The sequence below is a fragment of the Aotus nancymaae genome, unplaced genomic scaffold (assembly GCF_030222135.1).
Source record: "Aotus nancymaae isolate 86718 unplaced genomic scaffold, 86718_ANA_hifiasm-v0.15.2.pri h1tg000057l, whole genome shotgun sequence".
In the NCBI taxonomy this organism is placed as follows: domain Eukaryota; kingdom Metazoa; phylum Chordata; class Mammalia; order Primates; family Aotidae; genus Aotus; species Aotus nancymaae.
In genome coordinates this window covers 60,272,938-60,289,231 of record NW_026988471.1, presented here as the reverse complement: position 1 = coordinate 60,289,231, position 16,294 = coordinate 60,272,938, and the positions used below count along the sequence as shown (strand labels likewise).

The following is a 16,294-nucleotide window of genomic DNA, read 5'->3' as shown; positions in this document are numbered from 1 at the left end:
CTACTTTGGTGTCCCAAATTGCCACCATAGCTGGCTGGGAAATATTAATATGTGAAATGGAATAATTTTCAAATAAAGAGTGATAGTTTTTTATTTATTCAGTTGTTTTGAGATAAGATCTCACTGTGCCACCCATGCTGGAGTACAGTGGCACAGTTGTAGTGCACTGTAGCCTCAAACTCCTGAGCTCAGGCAGTTACCCTGCTTCAGCCCTGAAAATAGCTAGGAGTACAGGAATGTGCCACCACATCCAGCTATTTTTTTCTAATATTTGATAGAGACACGGTTTGATTATGTCGTCCAGGCCGGTCTTGAATTCCTGACCGCAAGTGATGCTGCAGCCTTGGCCTCCCAAAGTGCTGAGGTTCAGGTATATCACCATCCCTAGCCATCACTGAAGTCATAAAGGTCCTCTAGGTGGTCTTGATTCTCTATCAGAGTCATGATCCAGATAATCCCCCACCCCTTTTTAAAAATGGCATTTAGGCTGGGCGAGGTGGCTCATGCCTGTAATCCCAGCCAGTACTTTGGGAGGCCAAAGTGGGCAGATCACCTGAGGTCAGGAGTTCAAGGCTAGCCTGACCACGATGGTGAAACCCTGTCTCTTTTAAAAATACAAAAATTAGCTGGGTGTGGTGACGGGTGCCTATAATCCCAGCTGCTCGGGAGGTTGAGACAGGAGAATCGCTTGGACCCGGGAGGCAGAGGTTGCGGTGGGCCAAGATTGTGCCATTGCACTCCACCCTGGACAACAAGAGCAAAACTCCGTGTCAAAAAAAAAAACTTGCTCACATTGTTTCACTTCCTCTATTTAGAGAAGAAGCTAATTTGTAAAACAACTAGTCCAAAGTAGAAAGATCGTAATTACAAGGTTGGGTTTTATAAGTAGTTGGGCCACTAAAATTTCTGAGTTGTACAATTTCATGTCTTTGGTTGGCAGACCAAAGCTGATCCACTCATAAATTCTTGTTTAGTGCTCTCCTTTGAGGTGAGTGAGACACATGTGGTACATTTATTGGCACCGTAATACTGGGTACATTATTTGACCTCATATTTTGGCTTGTGTTGTGAGGTTTTGGGAGTTAGCTAATGTTTAGGAAGCCCTGTGCTTCTATGTGCTGAGTATCAATAAGCAGTGGATTCCCAGCTGTTTTTCATGGAATATCTGCATTTCACCAAATCACCTTATTTCAGCCTCAGAATACCCTGAAATTTCTGAAATACCTTCTTAAGTGAGCTCACTAACACCTACTTTTCTGTATCCCTTACAATTTTTTCACCACGGAGTCTCAAAAGTTTCAGAAACAGAACTAATCGGGTCACTCCTGCTTAAGATCTCCCATTGATTGTATTGAAGCTATTTAACATGTTTCCTTTAGTTGATATTGGCCTTTGAGAATTTCCTGTATCTGCCTTATTTATTAGGTTTAAAATGTACGGTTGGATAAGTTTTGCCTTGTTCGTGTTCCTATGAAACTAACTCTGTATAAAGATCTCCCTCTCTCCAATTACTTTCACCTTCACTGCGCCACTCCACATATGCTTGTTGTCACTCATTTGAGTGGGATCCCTGGATTATATGGTTTATTTTATTTACTTATTTAAGACAGAGTCATACTCTGTTGCCCAGGCTGAAGTGCAGTGTTGACTCTTGGCTCATTGCAACCTCTGGCTCTCGAGTTCAAGCAATTCTTGTGCCTCAGCCTCCCGAGTAGCTGGGATTACAGGCATGTACCACCACACCTGCCTAATTTTTGTTTTTGTAATAGAGATGGAGTTTCACCATGTTGGCCTGGCTGGTCTCAAACTCCCGACCTCAGGTGCTCCACCCACTTTGGCCTCCCATAGTGCTGAGATTATAGGTGTGAGCCATTGCCCTGGGCTCATATGGATGTTTTGGTGTATGTTTAAGCATCCAGCTATATTCCAAAGTGGTTGTATCAGTCTCACCAATATATAGTGTATAAGTGTGCTTCACATCTTGGCTGACACTTGATCTGCACAGTGCTTTTAGTTTGGCTGTTGTAGTACATACACAGTAGCACCTCATTGTGGTTTTAATTTCCATTTCCATGTGAAGCAGTGCTATTCTGCGTTCCATCACATATCCTTACATGTTCTTTGCCATGGCAGTATGTTTGCTGGTGAAGCATCTGTTAAGAAATTTGCCCAGTTTTTATTGGGCTATTTTGTTTTTCTTTTTCTTTTTTTTATTTTTTGAGACAGAGTCTTACTCCGTCACCAAGCCCCAGGCTGGAGTGCAGTTGCACAATCTCGGCTCACTGCAACCTCTGCCTCCTGGATTCAAGCAGTTCTCCTGCCTCAGCCTCCCAAGTAGCTGGGACTACAGGTGCACGCCACCACACCCAGCTAATTTTTGTATTTTTAGTAGAGATGGGGTTTCACCATGTTGGTCAGGATGGTCTTGATCTCTTGACCTCGTGATCTGCCCGCCTCGGCCTCCCAAAGTGCTGGGATTACAGGCGTGAGCCACCGCGCCTGGCTGGGCTATTTTCTTATTGAGATCTAAGGGCTCTTTGTAGTCTAGTCAGGAGTATTTTCTTAACTGTATGATTTGCAAGTGTTTTCTGTCTATGGGTTCCTTTTTAATTTTGTAATGGTGTCTTTTGAAGAGCAAAAATTTCAAATTTTGATTAAATTCAGTGATGATTTTTTTTCTTTGTATAGTTTATGCTTTTTTTGTTGTATTCAAGAAATTTTTGTCATGCAAAGGTAAATTAAAATTTTCTGTAAGTTTTTGGCCGGGCGCAGTGGCTCACACCTGTAATTCCAGCAATTTGGGAGGCCGAGGCAGGTAGATCTCTTGTAGTTAGCAGTTCAAGACCAGCCTGGTCAACAGGGTGAAAACCCATCTCTACTAAAGATAAAAAAGCTAGCCAGGTGTGGTGGCGAATTGCTTGAACTGGGGAGGCGGAGACTGTAGTAAGCTGCACTCCAGCCTGGGCAACAGAGCAAGACTCTGTCTCCAAAAAAAAAAAGGTAACTCTATTAAGTTTTCTTACAGAGGGTTTGTAGTTTTAGCTCTTGTGTTGAGATCTGTGATTTGGCTGAGTACAGTGGCTCACACGTGTAATCCCAACAATGAGAGGCCAAGTTCAGTGGGTCTCCTGACCAGCCAGGGCAAATCCTGGTTTCTGTAAACAATACAGAAAAAAAATTAGCCAGGCATGGTGGCATGCCCCTGTAGTCCTGACTACCGGGAAGCTAAGGTGGAAGGAGTGCTTGAGTTCAGGAGCGGGAGGTTGCAGTGAGCCAAGATCATGCCATTGTGCTCCAGCCTGGGCAACAGAGACCCTGTCTGAAAAAAGCATCCTGTGATGCATTTTAATTTTTGTATATGATGTGAGATAAGGGTCAAGTTTTATTTATTTTTTTGAGGCGGAGTCTTGCTCTGTTGCCAGGATGGAGTGCAATGGCATGATCTAGGCTCACTGTAGCCTCTGACTCCTGGGTTCAAGTGATTCTTCTGCCTCAGCCTCCTGAGTAGCTGGGACTACAGGTGCCTGCCACCATGCCCAGTTTGTATGTTTAGTAGAGACAGCATGTCACCATATTGGCCAGGCTGATCTCGAACTCTTGACCTCGTGATCCATCTGTCTTGGCTTCCCAAAGAGCCGTGATTACAGACAGGGGCCACTGTACCCAGTCTATTTATTTGTTTTTAAGAGAAGATCTCGTTTGGTCTCCGAGGCTGAGGTGCAATGGTATAATCACAGCTCACTGCAGCCTTGACCTGCCAGTTTCAAACGAAGATCCTTCTAACTCAGCCTCCCTAGTAGTTGGGACCGCAAATATGTACCCCTACACTCAGCTAATTTGTTAAAAATTTTTCATAGTGACAGGGTTTCACTGTTTTGCCAGGCTGGAGTGCAGTGTCACATTCATGGCTCAGTGCAGCCTAGAACTCCTGGGCCCAAGCTTTCTTCTCCCCTCGGTCTCCCAAGGTTTATTTTTGTACATGTTATTTGATTGTTCCAGCAACATTTATTGGAGAGATTATTTTTCTCCATCAGATTTCCTTGTGACTTGTTGAAAAAATTTGACCTAGGGGCCAGGTGTGGTGGGAGGTTAAGGCACAGAGAATTGCTTGAATCCAGGAGGTAGAGGTTTCAGTGAGCCGAAATTGCGCCATTGCACCCCAACCTGGGCAACAAGAGTGAAAGTCTGTCTCAAAAAAAAAAGAGAAAGAAAAAGAAACAAAGCAGTATTTTGTCTTTTTCACATTGTCTAAAAATATATAGCATGTGTTTTCAAGATTCATATTTGTTATGGCATGTACCAGAATTTCATTCCCCTTTAAGCCGGATAATCCATTTTACGTGTATACATGTATATCACATTTTGTTTGTATTTTCATGTATATCATGTATATTGATAGACATTGGGGGCTTTCCACTTTTTTGTTTTTTTGTGATAGGGTCCCACTCTGTTGCCCAAGCTGGAGTACAGTAGTGGGATTATGGTTTACTCTAGCCTCAGCTTCCGGGGCTCAAGCAATCCTCCTGCCTCATCTCCTGCATAACTGGGCCTACATGCTTGTACCATCATACCTGGCTCGCTTTTTTATTTTTTGTAGAGATAGGATCTCACTCTGTTGCCTAGGCTGGTCTTGAACTCCTGGGCTCAAATGATCCTTCTGCCTCAGCCTCCCAAAGTGTTTTACGTTACAGTCGAGAGCTCCGATGCCTGACCTGCTTTCACCTTGTGGCTATCATGAGTGAAACTCCTGTAAATTATAAAATTTTAATCTTTTAGATTTTTTGTTCATATGTTTGAGGCCATACACATCCATATAAGAAAGGTTAATGTTTGTATAGATACATTTCTCTTAAGATTATCAAAGTAGGTTTAATTCTAGACTATGGGAGCCCTAAGTTAAGAACTCCCGCTTTAGAGTTATTGGAATTATTGTTAGCTATTTGTCTTCCATGGCATTGTTCTGAGAACTATTAATATTTCACTGTGAGAACAGTAGTAACAATGTCCTGCATACCTTGTGTAAGTAAAGAGAACAGATCACTATACTTTATTGACCATCTTTCCAAAGATCAATTGTGGTGGGTTTTTTTTTTTTTTTTTTTTTTTTTTGACACTCTCCCATTGTTGCCCAGGCTGCTGGAGTGCAGTAGTGCAGTAATGATCTTGGCTCACTGCAAGCACTCTTGCCTCCTGGGTTAAAGCGATTCTCATACTTCAGCCTCCTGAGTAGCTAGGACTACAGGTGTGCACCACCATGCCTGGCTATTATTTTGTATTTCATTAGAAACGGGTTTCACCATGTGAGCCAGGCTGGTCTCAAACTCCTGGCCTCAAGCGATCCACCCACCTCAGCCTCCCACAGTGCTAGGATTACCAGGTGTAAGGCACCGCATCTGGCCAATTTTGATGTTTTGATGGGCCGATATTTGTAATAAACATTTCAATTATATATGGCATTGATGTAGAAATGTACTAAATTTACGTTTTTTAGCTTGTAGAATAAACAAATGTGGTTTTTTTTTTTTTTGTTTTTTTTTTTAATAAAAGAATTTTTTCTTTTTTAAAAGAAACGAGGTTTCACCATGTTGGCCAGGCTGGTCTCGAACTCCTGACCTCAGGTGAGCCACCGCACCCGGCTAAAGAAATGTTTAAACTAAGATTGGTTCAAAATTGGATTGAACTTTTTTTTCCTTTGTTTGTAATTTACATTTTTAGTCGTGTGTTGAAAACCTTAAACCATTTTCTGTGGTGCAGGTTGAGTGTCTCTTATTGGAAATGCTTGGGATGAGAAGTGTTCCAGATTTCAGGCTTTTTCAGATTTTGGAATGTTTGCATTATGCTCACTGGTTAAGCATCCCAAATCTGAAATGCTGTAGTGAGCATTTCCTTTAAGTGTCATGTTGGTGCTTTGGACCTTGCAGATTGTGTAGTATTTCAGATTTCAGATTTGGGGTACTTAAACGGTACATTAAAATTAGCTTCTGTGAAGGAGAGGAACTGGAAAGTGTAACATGGACTCCCACATTCTAAGAATTTGTCTAGGAATGCGTCTTTCTTTTAATAAGTCAGGTCCTTATTTGGTCAAAACGTTTACTATATGACTGTCACTGACTATGTAAGATACTGATGTACAACTATATGACTTGAAGGTTGAGTTTTGCTTCCATGGGAATATGACACCATTTGAATCAATTTGTTATTGATATTTTAAAGAGTGTTAGTGAATTCTGTTCATTTAAAAATCTGGTTCAATAATGCATGGTTTTTACCCTATCATTGAGTATCCAGTGTTTACAAGGTGTTTCTGAGGGATAAGATTATTATTGCTGTGTAAATAACATGCCAGATGGTATGTACCTTCTAAGTTAGCATAAGGTTTATTTAGATACCATCTTTTTAGCTTGCTGAAGTTGATATTCTGCAGTTGCAAGTTTATATTGACCATTTGGCATTGGTGTGTTTTTATTTGAAATGGGACTGTTAAAACATATATATTGAGAAAATAGAGCTGGAATATTAAAGATGTATGCATTGCCTCTTAGATTTGGAACTTTTACATGTCATAAGCTGCCTTTCAGTGAGTGGTTAGGCATTTCTACAGGTGTGTATTATATTTTGAATACATTTTATATGGCTTCAAAAAAAAGACTTTATAAGAAGCATTTAGAGCATTTCACCTATCTTGGTTTTTTTTTTTGTTGTTTTTTTCCCGAGACAGAGCCTCTTGCAGTGGTGCAATGTTGTCTCACTGCAACCTCTGCCTCCCGGGTTCAAGCGATTCTCCTGCGTCAGTTTCCCTAGTAGCTGGGAATACGGGGACGCAACCCCACACCCAGCTAATTTTTTTTGTATTTTTAATAGAGATGGGGTTTCACTATGTTGGCCAGGCTGGTCTTGAATTCTGCCTCAGGTAATCCACCTGCCTCGGCCTCCCAAAGTGCTGGGATTACAGGTGTCAGCCACCATGCCCAGCCTGACCTAGCAACTTTGAGTGTGAATTTTTATTTATATTGAGAAGAATAAGGTCTTGGAACACTATGATTGTAACAATACTAAGTCAGTATCTGAATCCATTGAAGATCCTGATGGCAACCTCAGGAAGGTAATTACTGCATTTATCAAAGACACAACTCAATGAGCACCTTTCTTTGAAATGTTTTATTTAATTATTTTTGATACGGAGTCTTGCTCTGTCACCCAGGCTGGAGTGCAGTGGCACGATCTCGGCTCACTGCAACCTCTGCCTCCCAAGTTTAAGCAATTCTCCTGCCTCAGTCTCTCAAGTAGCTGGGACTGCAGGTGTGAGCCACTATGCCCAGCTAATTTTGAATTTTTAGTAGAGACAGGTTTTGCCATGTTGGCTAGGCTTGTCTTGAACTCTTGGCCTCAAGTGATCTGCCCACTTTGGCCTCCCAAAGTGCTAGGATTGCAGGTGTGAGCTACTGCACCTAGCCTTGTTTGTTTCTTTATCTTTAATCCATCTTGAGTTACCTTGTTTTTTTAAAGAGACAGAGACCCACTCTGTTTGTTGCCCATGCTGGAGTGCAGTGGCACAATCGTAGCTCATTGTAACCTCGATCTCCAGGGTGATGGGTGGAATTCTTCTGGCACAGCCCAAGTAGCTAGGAGTATAGGGAGGCATTACTGCACCCGACTAAGTTTTAAATTTTTTGTGGAAATGGCACCTTGCTGTGTTGCCTAAGCTGCTTGGTCTCAAACTTGTTTCTTCAAACCATCCTCTCACCTCAGCCTTCCAAACCTCTAGGATTACAGGTGTAAGCCATGGTGCCTGATCCGGTTTTTATTTTTAGGTCAAGGTTTCTTCACCTTTTTCTTTTTTCCCTTTTTTGTTTTTGAGATGGAGTCTCCTTCTGTTTTACAGACTGGAGTGCAGTGGCTCGATCTTGGCTCACTACAACCTCTGCTTCCTGGGTTCAAGTAATTCTCCTGCCTCAGCCTCCCTGAGTAGTTGGGACTGCAGGCGCATGCCACCACACCCAGCTAATTTTTTTGTACTTTTAGTAGAGATGAGGTTTTGCCATGTTGGCCAGGCTGGTCTTGAACTCTTGACCTCAGGTGGTCTACCCGCCTCGGAGTGTTGGAATTGATTATAGACGTTAACCACTGTGCCAAGCAAGCCTTCTTCACCTTTTATATCAAGCTTTTTAAGGAAGAGCTTAAAAAGCTAATTTTTAAAATGTATTATGTAAATGTCTATTTTGCAACTTAGACACGCTAATTTATTTAGCACAGAAAGTCAGACCAGTGACAGATCATTCTCTGTCAAATCTCAAGCTGAGCTGTTAACATTTCCATTTTCTACCTAGATATGTATTATATCATTGCTAATTTATTTTTTTATAATTATTTTTTTTCTTAGCTATTAGTAGGGGTCATTGCTAATTTATTTTTAAGTGCAGTTCACAATTGGAATTTTTTTGTTGTTTTTGATATGGAGTCTCACTCTGTCACCCAGGCTGGAGTGCAGTGGCATGATCTCAGCTTACTGTAAAGTCCACTTCCTGGGTTCAAATGATCTTGTGCCTCAGCCTCCTGACTAGCTGGGATTACAGGCACCCACCACCATACCCGGCTAATTTTGTTGTATTTTTGTAGTGGAGACAGTTTCACCATGTTGGCCAGGCTGGTCTGGAACTCTTGACTTCAAGTGTTCTGCCTACCTCGGCCTCCCAAAGTGTGTTGGAATTACAGGCATGAGCCATCCCTGGCTGGAATGCCATTCTTAATTGAGCTGCCTTTTTTTTTTTTTTTTTTTTTAATTTTAGGCAAGCCTTGAGGAAGGGATTTGGGGAATGAACAATGGTACTTGATCAAATAATCCTTGTAGTAGGCAAGCAGAGCTTCTAGGGCCACTGTACCTGGTTTTATTGATAATAATCTTTAAGGAACAAAAGGGTCAGTACTATCAGAATTATTTATTACATGTAGTGAGCGTTAAGGACATATGGAAAGTAGTTTGAAGTAAAATATTACTATAAGAATGAGAATTGGTCAGGTGAGGTGGCTTACACCTGTAATCCCAGCACGTTGGAATGCCAAGGTGGGCGAATCACCTGAAATCAGAAATTTGAGACCAGCCTGGCCAAGATGGTGAAACCCCATCTCTACAAAAAAATACAAAAAAAGCCAGGCACGGTGGCTCACCCCTGTATTCCCAGCACTTTGGGAGGCTAAGGAAGGAAAATCATCTAAACCCTGGAGGCAGAGGTCGCAGTGAGCCAAGATTGCGCCACTCACTGCACTGCAGTCTAGGGGACAGAGTGAGGCCTCTGTCTCAAAAAAAAAAAAAAAAGAAAGAAAAAGTAGCCAGACGTGGTAGCACACACTTGTAGTCTCAGGTACTCAGGAGGCTGAGGCAGGAGAGAGAAAAGCTTGAACCTAGGAGGCTGGCCATATCGGTGAGCCAAGATCACGTCACTGCATTCCAGCCTCGTTGACAGAGGGAGACACTATCTCAAAAAGAAAAAAAAAAGAATGTTGCATAGGTTACCCAGATTCTTGTTTTCTTGTTTTGTTTTGTTGTTGTTTTGTTTTTTTTTTTTTTTTGAGACGGTTTTGCTCTCGTTGCCCAGGCTGGAGTGCAAAGGTGCAATCTCAGCTCACCGAAACCTCCGCCTCCCAGGTTCAAGTGATTCTCCTGCCTCAGCCTCCTGAGTAGCTGGGATTACAGGCATGTGCCACCACGCCCGGCTAATTTTGTATTTTTGGTAGAGACGGGGTTTCACCATGTTGGCTAAGACAGTCCCGATCTCTTGACCTCCTTATCTGCCCGCCTTGGCCATGTTGGTCATGTTTCTCCATGTTGGTCAGGCTGGTCTCAAACTCCCGACCTCAGGTGATTTGCCAGCCTCAACCTCCCAAAGTACTGTGATTATAGGCGTGAGCCATTACCCCTGGCCAGATTGCCCAAATTTTTATGATTCAGTTCTCATTTTAAAAGAGAACTGATTTCCTACTTTTTGTTTTTAAAAATTGTATTAGGTTGGGCATGGTGGGTCAGGCCTGTAATTCCAACATTTTGGGAGGCCAAGGCAGGAGGATTGCTTGAGATCTTGAGTTCAAGGCCAGCCCCAGCAATAGTGAGACCAGAAAAAATTAGCCAGGCGTGGTGTTATGCAGCTGGCTGAGGCAGGAGGATCGCTTGAGCCCTGGAATTCAAGGCTGTGGTGAGATATGGTGAACTGCTGCATTCTAGCCTGGGCAACAGAGCAAGACCCTGTCTCTGAAACAAAGTATAAACAAGATATTTTCCAGTTCCCCATTCATTTTATGTATTTGTAGCATAAATGTTACTATGCATATTGACACTTAACACCATTAGATTTCTATTACATGTATTATGTTGCTTTGCTGCATTAATAATATTTTTTCGTTATTAGGAAAGTCTTTGTAATTACTGTTTTAGAAATTTTTTATTTTGGGTATTGTGGGAAATGGTTAGTTTTGTCATAGTTAATAAAAAATTATTAATTGCCAGTGAAGAACCATAGTTTAAAAGTGAATTTAGCTGGCCACAGTGGCGCATGCCTGTAGTCCCAGGTACTCAGGAGGTTGAGGCTGGAGGATCACTTAAGTCCAGGAGTTCTGGGCTGTAGTGCGCTATGCCAATCGGGTGTCCACACTAAATTTGGCATCAATATGGTGACCTCCTGGGAGCGGGGACCACCAGGTTGCCTAAGGAGGGGTAAACCGGCCCAGGTTGGAAACAGAGCAGGTCAAAACTCCTGTGCTGATCAGTAGTGGGATCGCGCCTGAATAGCCACTGCACTCCAGCCTGGGCAACATAGTGAGACCCCATCTCTTTAAAAAAAAAAAAAAAAGTGAATTTAATACATTAGCTCATAGTTATACAATCTCATAAGCATTTTGCTACCTTAAAGTTGGCTATGTTTACTTTACTGCTAATTCTAATGGCTAAATTTTTTATTTTCCTTCTCAACGAAAATTTCAGTCAGTTCTTTATATATATGCTAGACGAGGCTTGGAACATACAGCTCTACGATGCTTACCTGCTTTTCCAAAATTCTGAAAGCTATCAAAATGAAAAGTCATAATGTAACTGATTTGGTGACAAAGCCTAAATTAAACAGATGTGAGAGTATTAATTGTTAATTTTACATAGTAGGAAAGAGTAATTTGTTCAGTTAGAGTTGCTACTTCATATCCTTTTGGTGTTTTAATATAGGTGCACCACACTTTTTTTTGTTTTTTGTTTTTTTTTTAAAGATAGAGTCTCGCTCTTTTGTCCAGGCTGGAGTGCAGTGGCATGATCTCGGCTCACTGCAAACTCCACCTCCCAGGTTCAAGCAATTCTCCTGCCTTAGATTTCCATTACTATAGTCCGAAGTAGCTGGGACTACAGGCGCCTGCCACCATGCCTGGCTAATTTTTGTGTTTTTAGTAGAGAGATGGGGTTTCACCATGTTGTTCAGGATGGTCTTGATCTCCTGACCTCAAGATCCGCCAGCCTTGGCCTCCCAAAGTGCTAGGGTTACAGGCATGAGCCACTACACCCAGCACCACACTTCTTTTAAAAATGGTCTGAGAATTAAAAATTTTGCAACATTATTGAATCCTGTGATCTTGGAGAATGAAACCTATAGTAGATGCTCAGCAAATTCTGCATGAAGCAAATTAAAATCCAGGATTTGAGTATCATGTCTTAATTATTTAAAGAGTGGGTTTTACTATGAAGAGATCCTTAAGTAAAGAAACGTTTCCCTAAACCTCCTCCCTCTTTTATTTAATGTTGTGTGTGTGGATAAGTTAATGTATTTTTTATGAGCTTAAGGTTGCAATTAATGTATAGTGGAAAACAAAATATATATTAATTCATTTTTGAAACATAGTCTCACTATGTTGCCCAGGCTGGAGTGTAGTGGCACAATCTCAGCTCACTGAAGCCTTCATCTCTGGGCCTCAAGCAATCTGCCCACCTCATCCCCCCAAAGTGCTGGGATTACAGGAGTAAGCTACTGTACCCAAGCCATCAGTAAATTTTTATGGGTTAAGTTTGGGCCAGGCGTGGTGGCGTATACCTGTAATCTCAGCATTTTGGGAGGCCAAGGCAGGCACATTACTTGAGGTCAGGAGTTTCAGACCAGCCTGGCCAACATGGTGAAAACTGGTTTCTACAAAAATTAGCCAAGGCGTGGTGGTGCGCGCCTGGAATCCCAGCTGCTCGGGATGCTGAGGCAGGAGAATCACTTGAACCCGGAAGGTGGAGGTTGCAGTGAGCCGAGATTGCAACTCTGCACTCCAGCCTGGGCGACAGATTAAGACTCTGTCTCTAAAAGAAGAAAGAAAGGGCTGGGTGCAGTGGGTTATGAATTGAGCACTTTGGGAGGCTGAGGCAGGGGGATCATTTGAGGTCAGGAGTTTGAGACCAGCCTAGACAAAATGGTGAAACCTTGTCTCTACTAAAAATACAAAAGTTAGCCAGGTGTGGTGGTGCTCGCCTGTAATCCTAGGTACCTGGGAGGCTTAGGCAGGAGAATCACTTATCTGGGAGGCAGAGGTTGCAGTGAGCCAAGATGATGCCACTGCACTCCAGTGTGGGTGACATAGCAGGACTCTGTCTCAAAAAAGAAAAGAAACAGGTGAAACCCAGATTATGATGAGAGAAACTGGAATAGCAGTTTGTTACAGGCTGGGTGTGTTGGCTTATTCCTGTAATTCCAGCACTTTGGGAGACCTATGCAGGAGGATCACTTGAGCCTACTAATTTAAGACCAACCCAGGTAACAATGCCAGATCCCATCTTTAAAAGTATGAATAGCACATTAAACTCAGTGGATTTTTTTTTTTTTTTTTTTGAGACAGAGTCTCGCTCTGTCACCCAGGCTGGAGTGTAATGGCCCGATCTCTGCTCGCTGCAACCTCTGCCTCGGCCTCCTGATAGCTGGAATTACAGGCGCCTACCACCACACCCAATTAATTTTTATATTTTTAATAGAGACAGGGTTTCATCATGTTGGTCAGGATGGTCTCAAACTCCTGACCTGAGGTGATTCACCCCTCTTGGCCTCCCAAAGGGTTGCTGGGATTATAAGTGTGAGCCACCGTGCCAGAATTTTTTTTAAATGCCGATATTGGTGGTGGGATGAGAGTATATTATCTGATTTTACTTAATCCTCCCACTCCCACATTAATTACAAATACAGTTCTCAAAATGTATTTGCATGCTACAAAAGAGATAACAATTTGTTTTATTGTGCAATTTTTTTAAATAGGAATAAAAAAATACGTTGTTGGCCTCATTATCAAGACATCATCTGACCCAACTTGTGTAGAGGTAAGAGTTTATTTTGGAGATTATTAGGAGAGCGTAAAATCATTTAGATATTGAGTCTTTGACTACAACCTAATTTGTCAAGACACATAGTCCCACATAAGCGCAATCAATCATTTGCAGTAGAGCTGTAATCATTTGTTTCTAAAGAGGATTGTCTGTGCTTATATTCTTATTTATTATATTTACCTCAGGCTCTCAGTTAATCTTTTATCTTTCCTTAGAAAGAAAAGGTGTATATCGGAAAATTAAATATGATCCTTGTTCAGGTAAGCTTTGCCTTCTAAGAAGAAATATGCTTATTATTTGAATAAAATGTTTGACCTTTTAGGAAATAAAGTATATTAATATTTTACAGAAGTAATGATAGTATTCTAACAATAATAGATACCCTACTGTCTAGTCCCTGAATGTTAATTTGCTGTGGCAGGAAACATCAAATAATGTTAAAGCTATCATTTATATGGCTGCAGTATGCATTGGACTGTATGTTGGATATTTTTTTTTTTTTTTGGAGACAGAGTCTCACTCTGTTGCCCATGCTGGAGTGCGGTGGCACCATCTCAGCTCACTGCAACCTCCGCCTCCTGGATTCAAGCAATTCTTCTGCCTCTGCCTCCTGAGTAGCTGGAATTACAGGTGTCTGCTACCACATCTGGCTAATTTTTTGTAGTTTTAGTAGATACAGGGTTTTTACAATGTTGGCCAGGCTGGTCTCAAACTGTTGACCTCAGGTAACCACCCATCTTGGCCTCCCAAAGTTCTGGGATTATGGGCATGAGCCGCTGCTCCCAGCCAGATTGTTTTTTAATTTTCTAATATGCCTGTGCATGTTCCTTTTGCATGATATCTCTCTCAATCCTTTGATTTTTTTCGACCTTCTAATTGATTTCCATACTTAGTCATTAAACTATGTTGACCAAATTCCTAATTTTTATATGTATCTGTTTCCTACACTAATGTCATAAATTTTTTTCCAGGGAACCCTTATATGTGAGGGGGGAAAAACACATTTTCTATTGAAATAAGGTTTAGAAACATCCAAGTCTCCAAAAACTTTAGTGTATTCAGTGATTAACTCCAGCTTTTATTATACTTTATACTTTTCTATTAGCCCTTCTCTGAATGGGGAGAGGGATGAGAGAATATAAAGAAGGTTAACATGTATTGTATTATTAGAATCTGGGAAATCCCTAGTGTGTGACATCAATAGTCCAGACTTGCATACAAATATAATGCAGTTCATGAGGCTTTTGGTAAAAGATTATTCAGGCCCCAATTGCAGTGCCTCCTTTCTTCTTAATTCATATGTCCAAACCCTGCTACATTTCAAGGCTTAAATTTCATCCAGTAGTAAGCTGTCTTAATTAGTCACTTTTTTTTTTTTTTTTGAGACAGAATCTCACTGTGTTGCCCAGGCTGGAATGCAGCGGTGCGATCTCGGCTCACTGCATCCTCTCCCTCCTGGGTTTAAGCAATTCTCCTGCCTCAGTCTCCCAAGTAGCTGGGACTACAGGTGCATGCCACCACACCTGGCTAATTTTTTGTATTTTTAGTAGAGAACAGGTTTCAACGTGTTAGCTAGAATGGTCTCGATCTCCTGACCTTGTGATCCGCCCACTTCGCCTTCCCAAAGTGCTGGGATTGCGGGCGTGAGCCACCGTGCCCGGCCACCGAGTCGATTTTTATCATCTATAGTTAGTTAAATTCTGGAGTCTTCTAGGATGATTTCTTTTTTTGAAACAGAGTCTCGCTCTGTCTCCCAAGGTGGAGTGCAGTGGCGAGGTCTCCTCTCACTGCAACGTCTGCCTTCCAGGTTCAAGCGATTCTCCTGCCTCAGCCTCCAAAGTAGCTGGGACTACAGGCCTGCACTACCGTGCCCAGCTAAGTTTTGTATTTGTTGTAGAGACGGGGTTTCACCATGTTGGCCAGGCTGTTCTTGAACTCCTGGCATCAAGTGATCCGCCTGCTTTGGCCTCCCACGAAGTGCTGGGATTACAGGTGTGAGCAATCCCATCCGGCCTCCTAGGATAATTTCTACATATCTATCATCAGGCAGATACTAATACACAGACCCATTGGACCTTTCATTAGGATAATTGAGAAGGGTTTTGGGGTGATTACGATAAAAGACTTTATTGGTGTTTTATTTTCTACCCAGTATGGTGAAGAGGGTGACACATTTCTTTTAATAAAGGAGGAGAAAATGAAAAGTGGTTGGTCCTTACTGCTGCTTTTATTCCATTAAACAATTTCTTTGAAGGTTGTTTTATTTGCATTTGATAAAGGAAGTGCGATTAACATTTCATGTCTTATTTTAGATACTGAAACAAGAATGGCCGAAACATTGGCCAACTTTTATTAGTGATATCGTTGGAGCAAGTAGGACCAGCGAAAGTCTCTGTCAAAATAATATGGTGATTCTTAAACTCTTGAGCGAAGAAGTATTTGATTTTTCTAGTGGACAGATAACCCAAGTCAAATCTAAGCATTTAAAAGACAGGCAAGTAATAATTATGTTTTAGAATTTTAAAGTAATTTCTCAAACAATTTCAAGCAATTTGGATGTATATTGTAGGTATTTTAAGGAAGTATGATCAGTAGTAATACATTCAATTGTTTATAGCGGTTTTCAACTACAAATTAAGAAATAGTCCTAGGCTGGGCCTAATAACTACCTCTGGAGGTTGAAAAGTGAATTGTTCAAGATACACTTCAGGATTTGATTTGTATGATAACTAATTAATAGGTTCTAAGCAAATGATTCGTGTCCAAACATTCAAATTAGTTATTTTATGAGACAAGTGTCACTCTGTTGCCTGGGCTGGAGTGCAGTGGCTCAATGTTTAAATAGAAGATATAATTCTGCTGAGAGAGAGCAGATAAATATAGTCACATCTTTAATTACCAGATGGTTGAAATTGTAATCTTTTTTTTTCCCCTTGGGAGATGGAGGTCTCGCTAGGTTGCCCAGGCTGGTCT

At 41.6% G+C, this 16,294-nt stretch overlaps 1 protein-coding gene across 1 annotated transcript in view; it reads left to right on the top strand.

Annotated features, from left to right (window-relative positions):
• Positions 1-16,294, top strand: part of XPO1 (exportin 1) — a 57,616-nt gene that overhangs the window by 20,306 nt on the left and 21,016 nt on the right. The window contains exons 5-7 of the mRNA XM_012477228.2: positions 13,254-13,315; positions 13,537-13,581; positions 15,634-15,815. Of these exons, the coding sequence (XP_012332651.1) occupies positions 13,254-13,315; positions 13,537-13,581; positions 15,634-15,815 (289 nt within the window). The remainder of the gene's footprint in view (positions 1-13,253; positions 13,316-13,536; positions 13,582-15,633; positions 15,816-16,294) is intronic.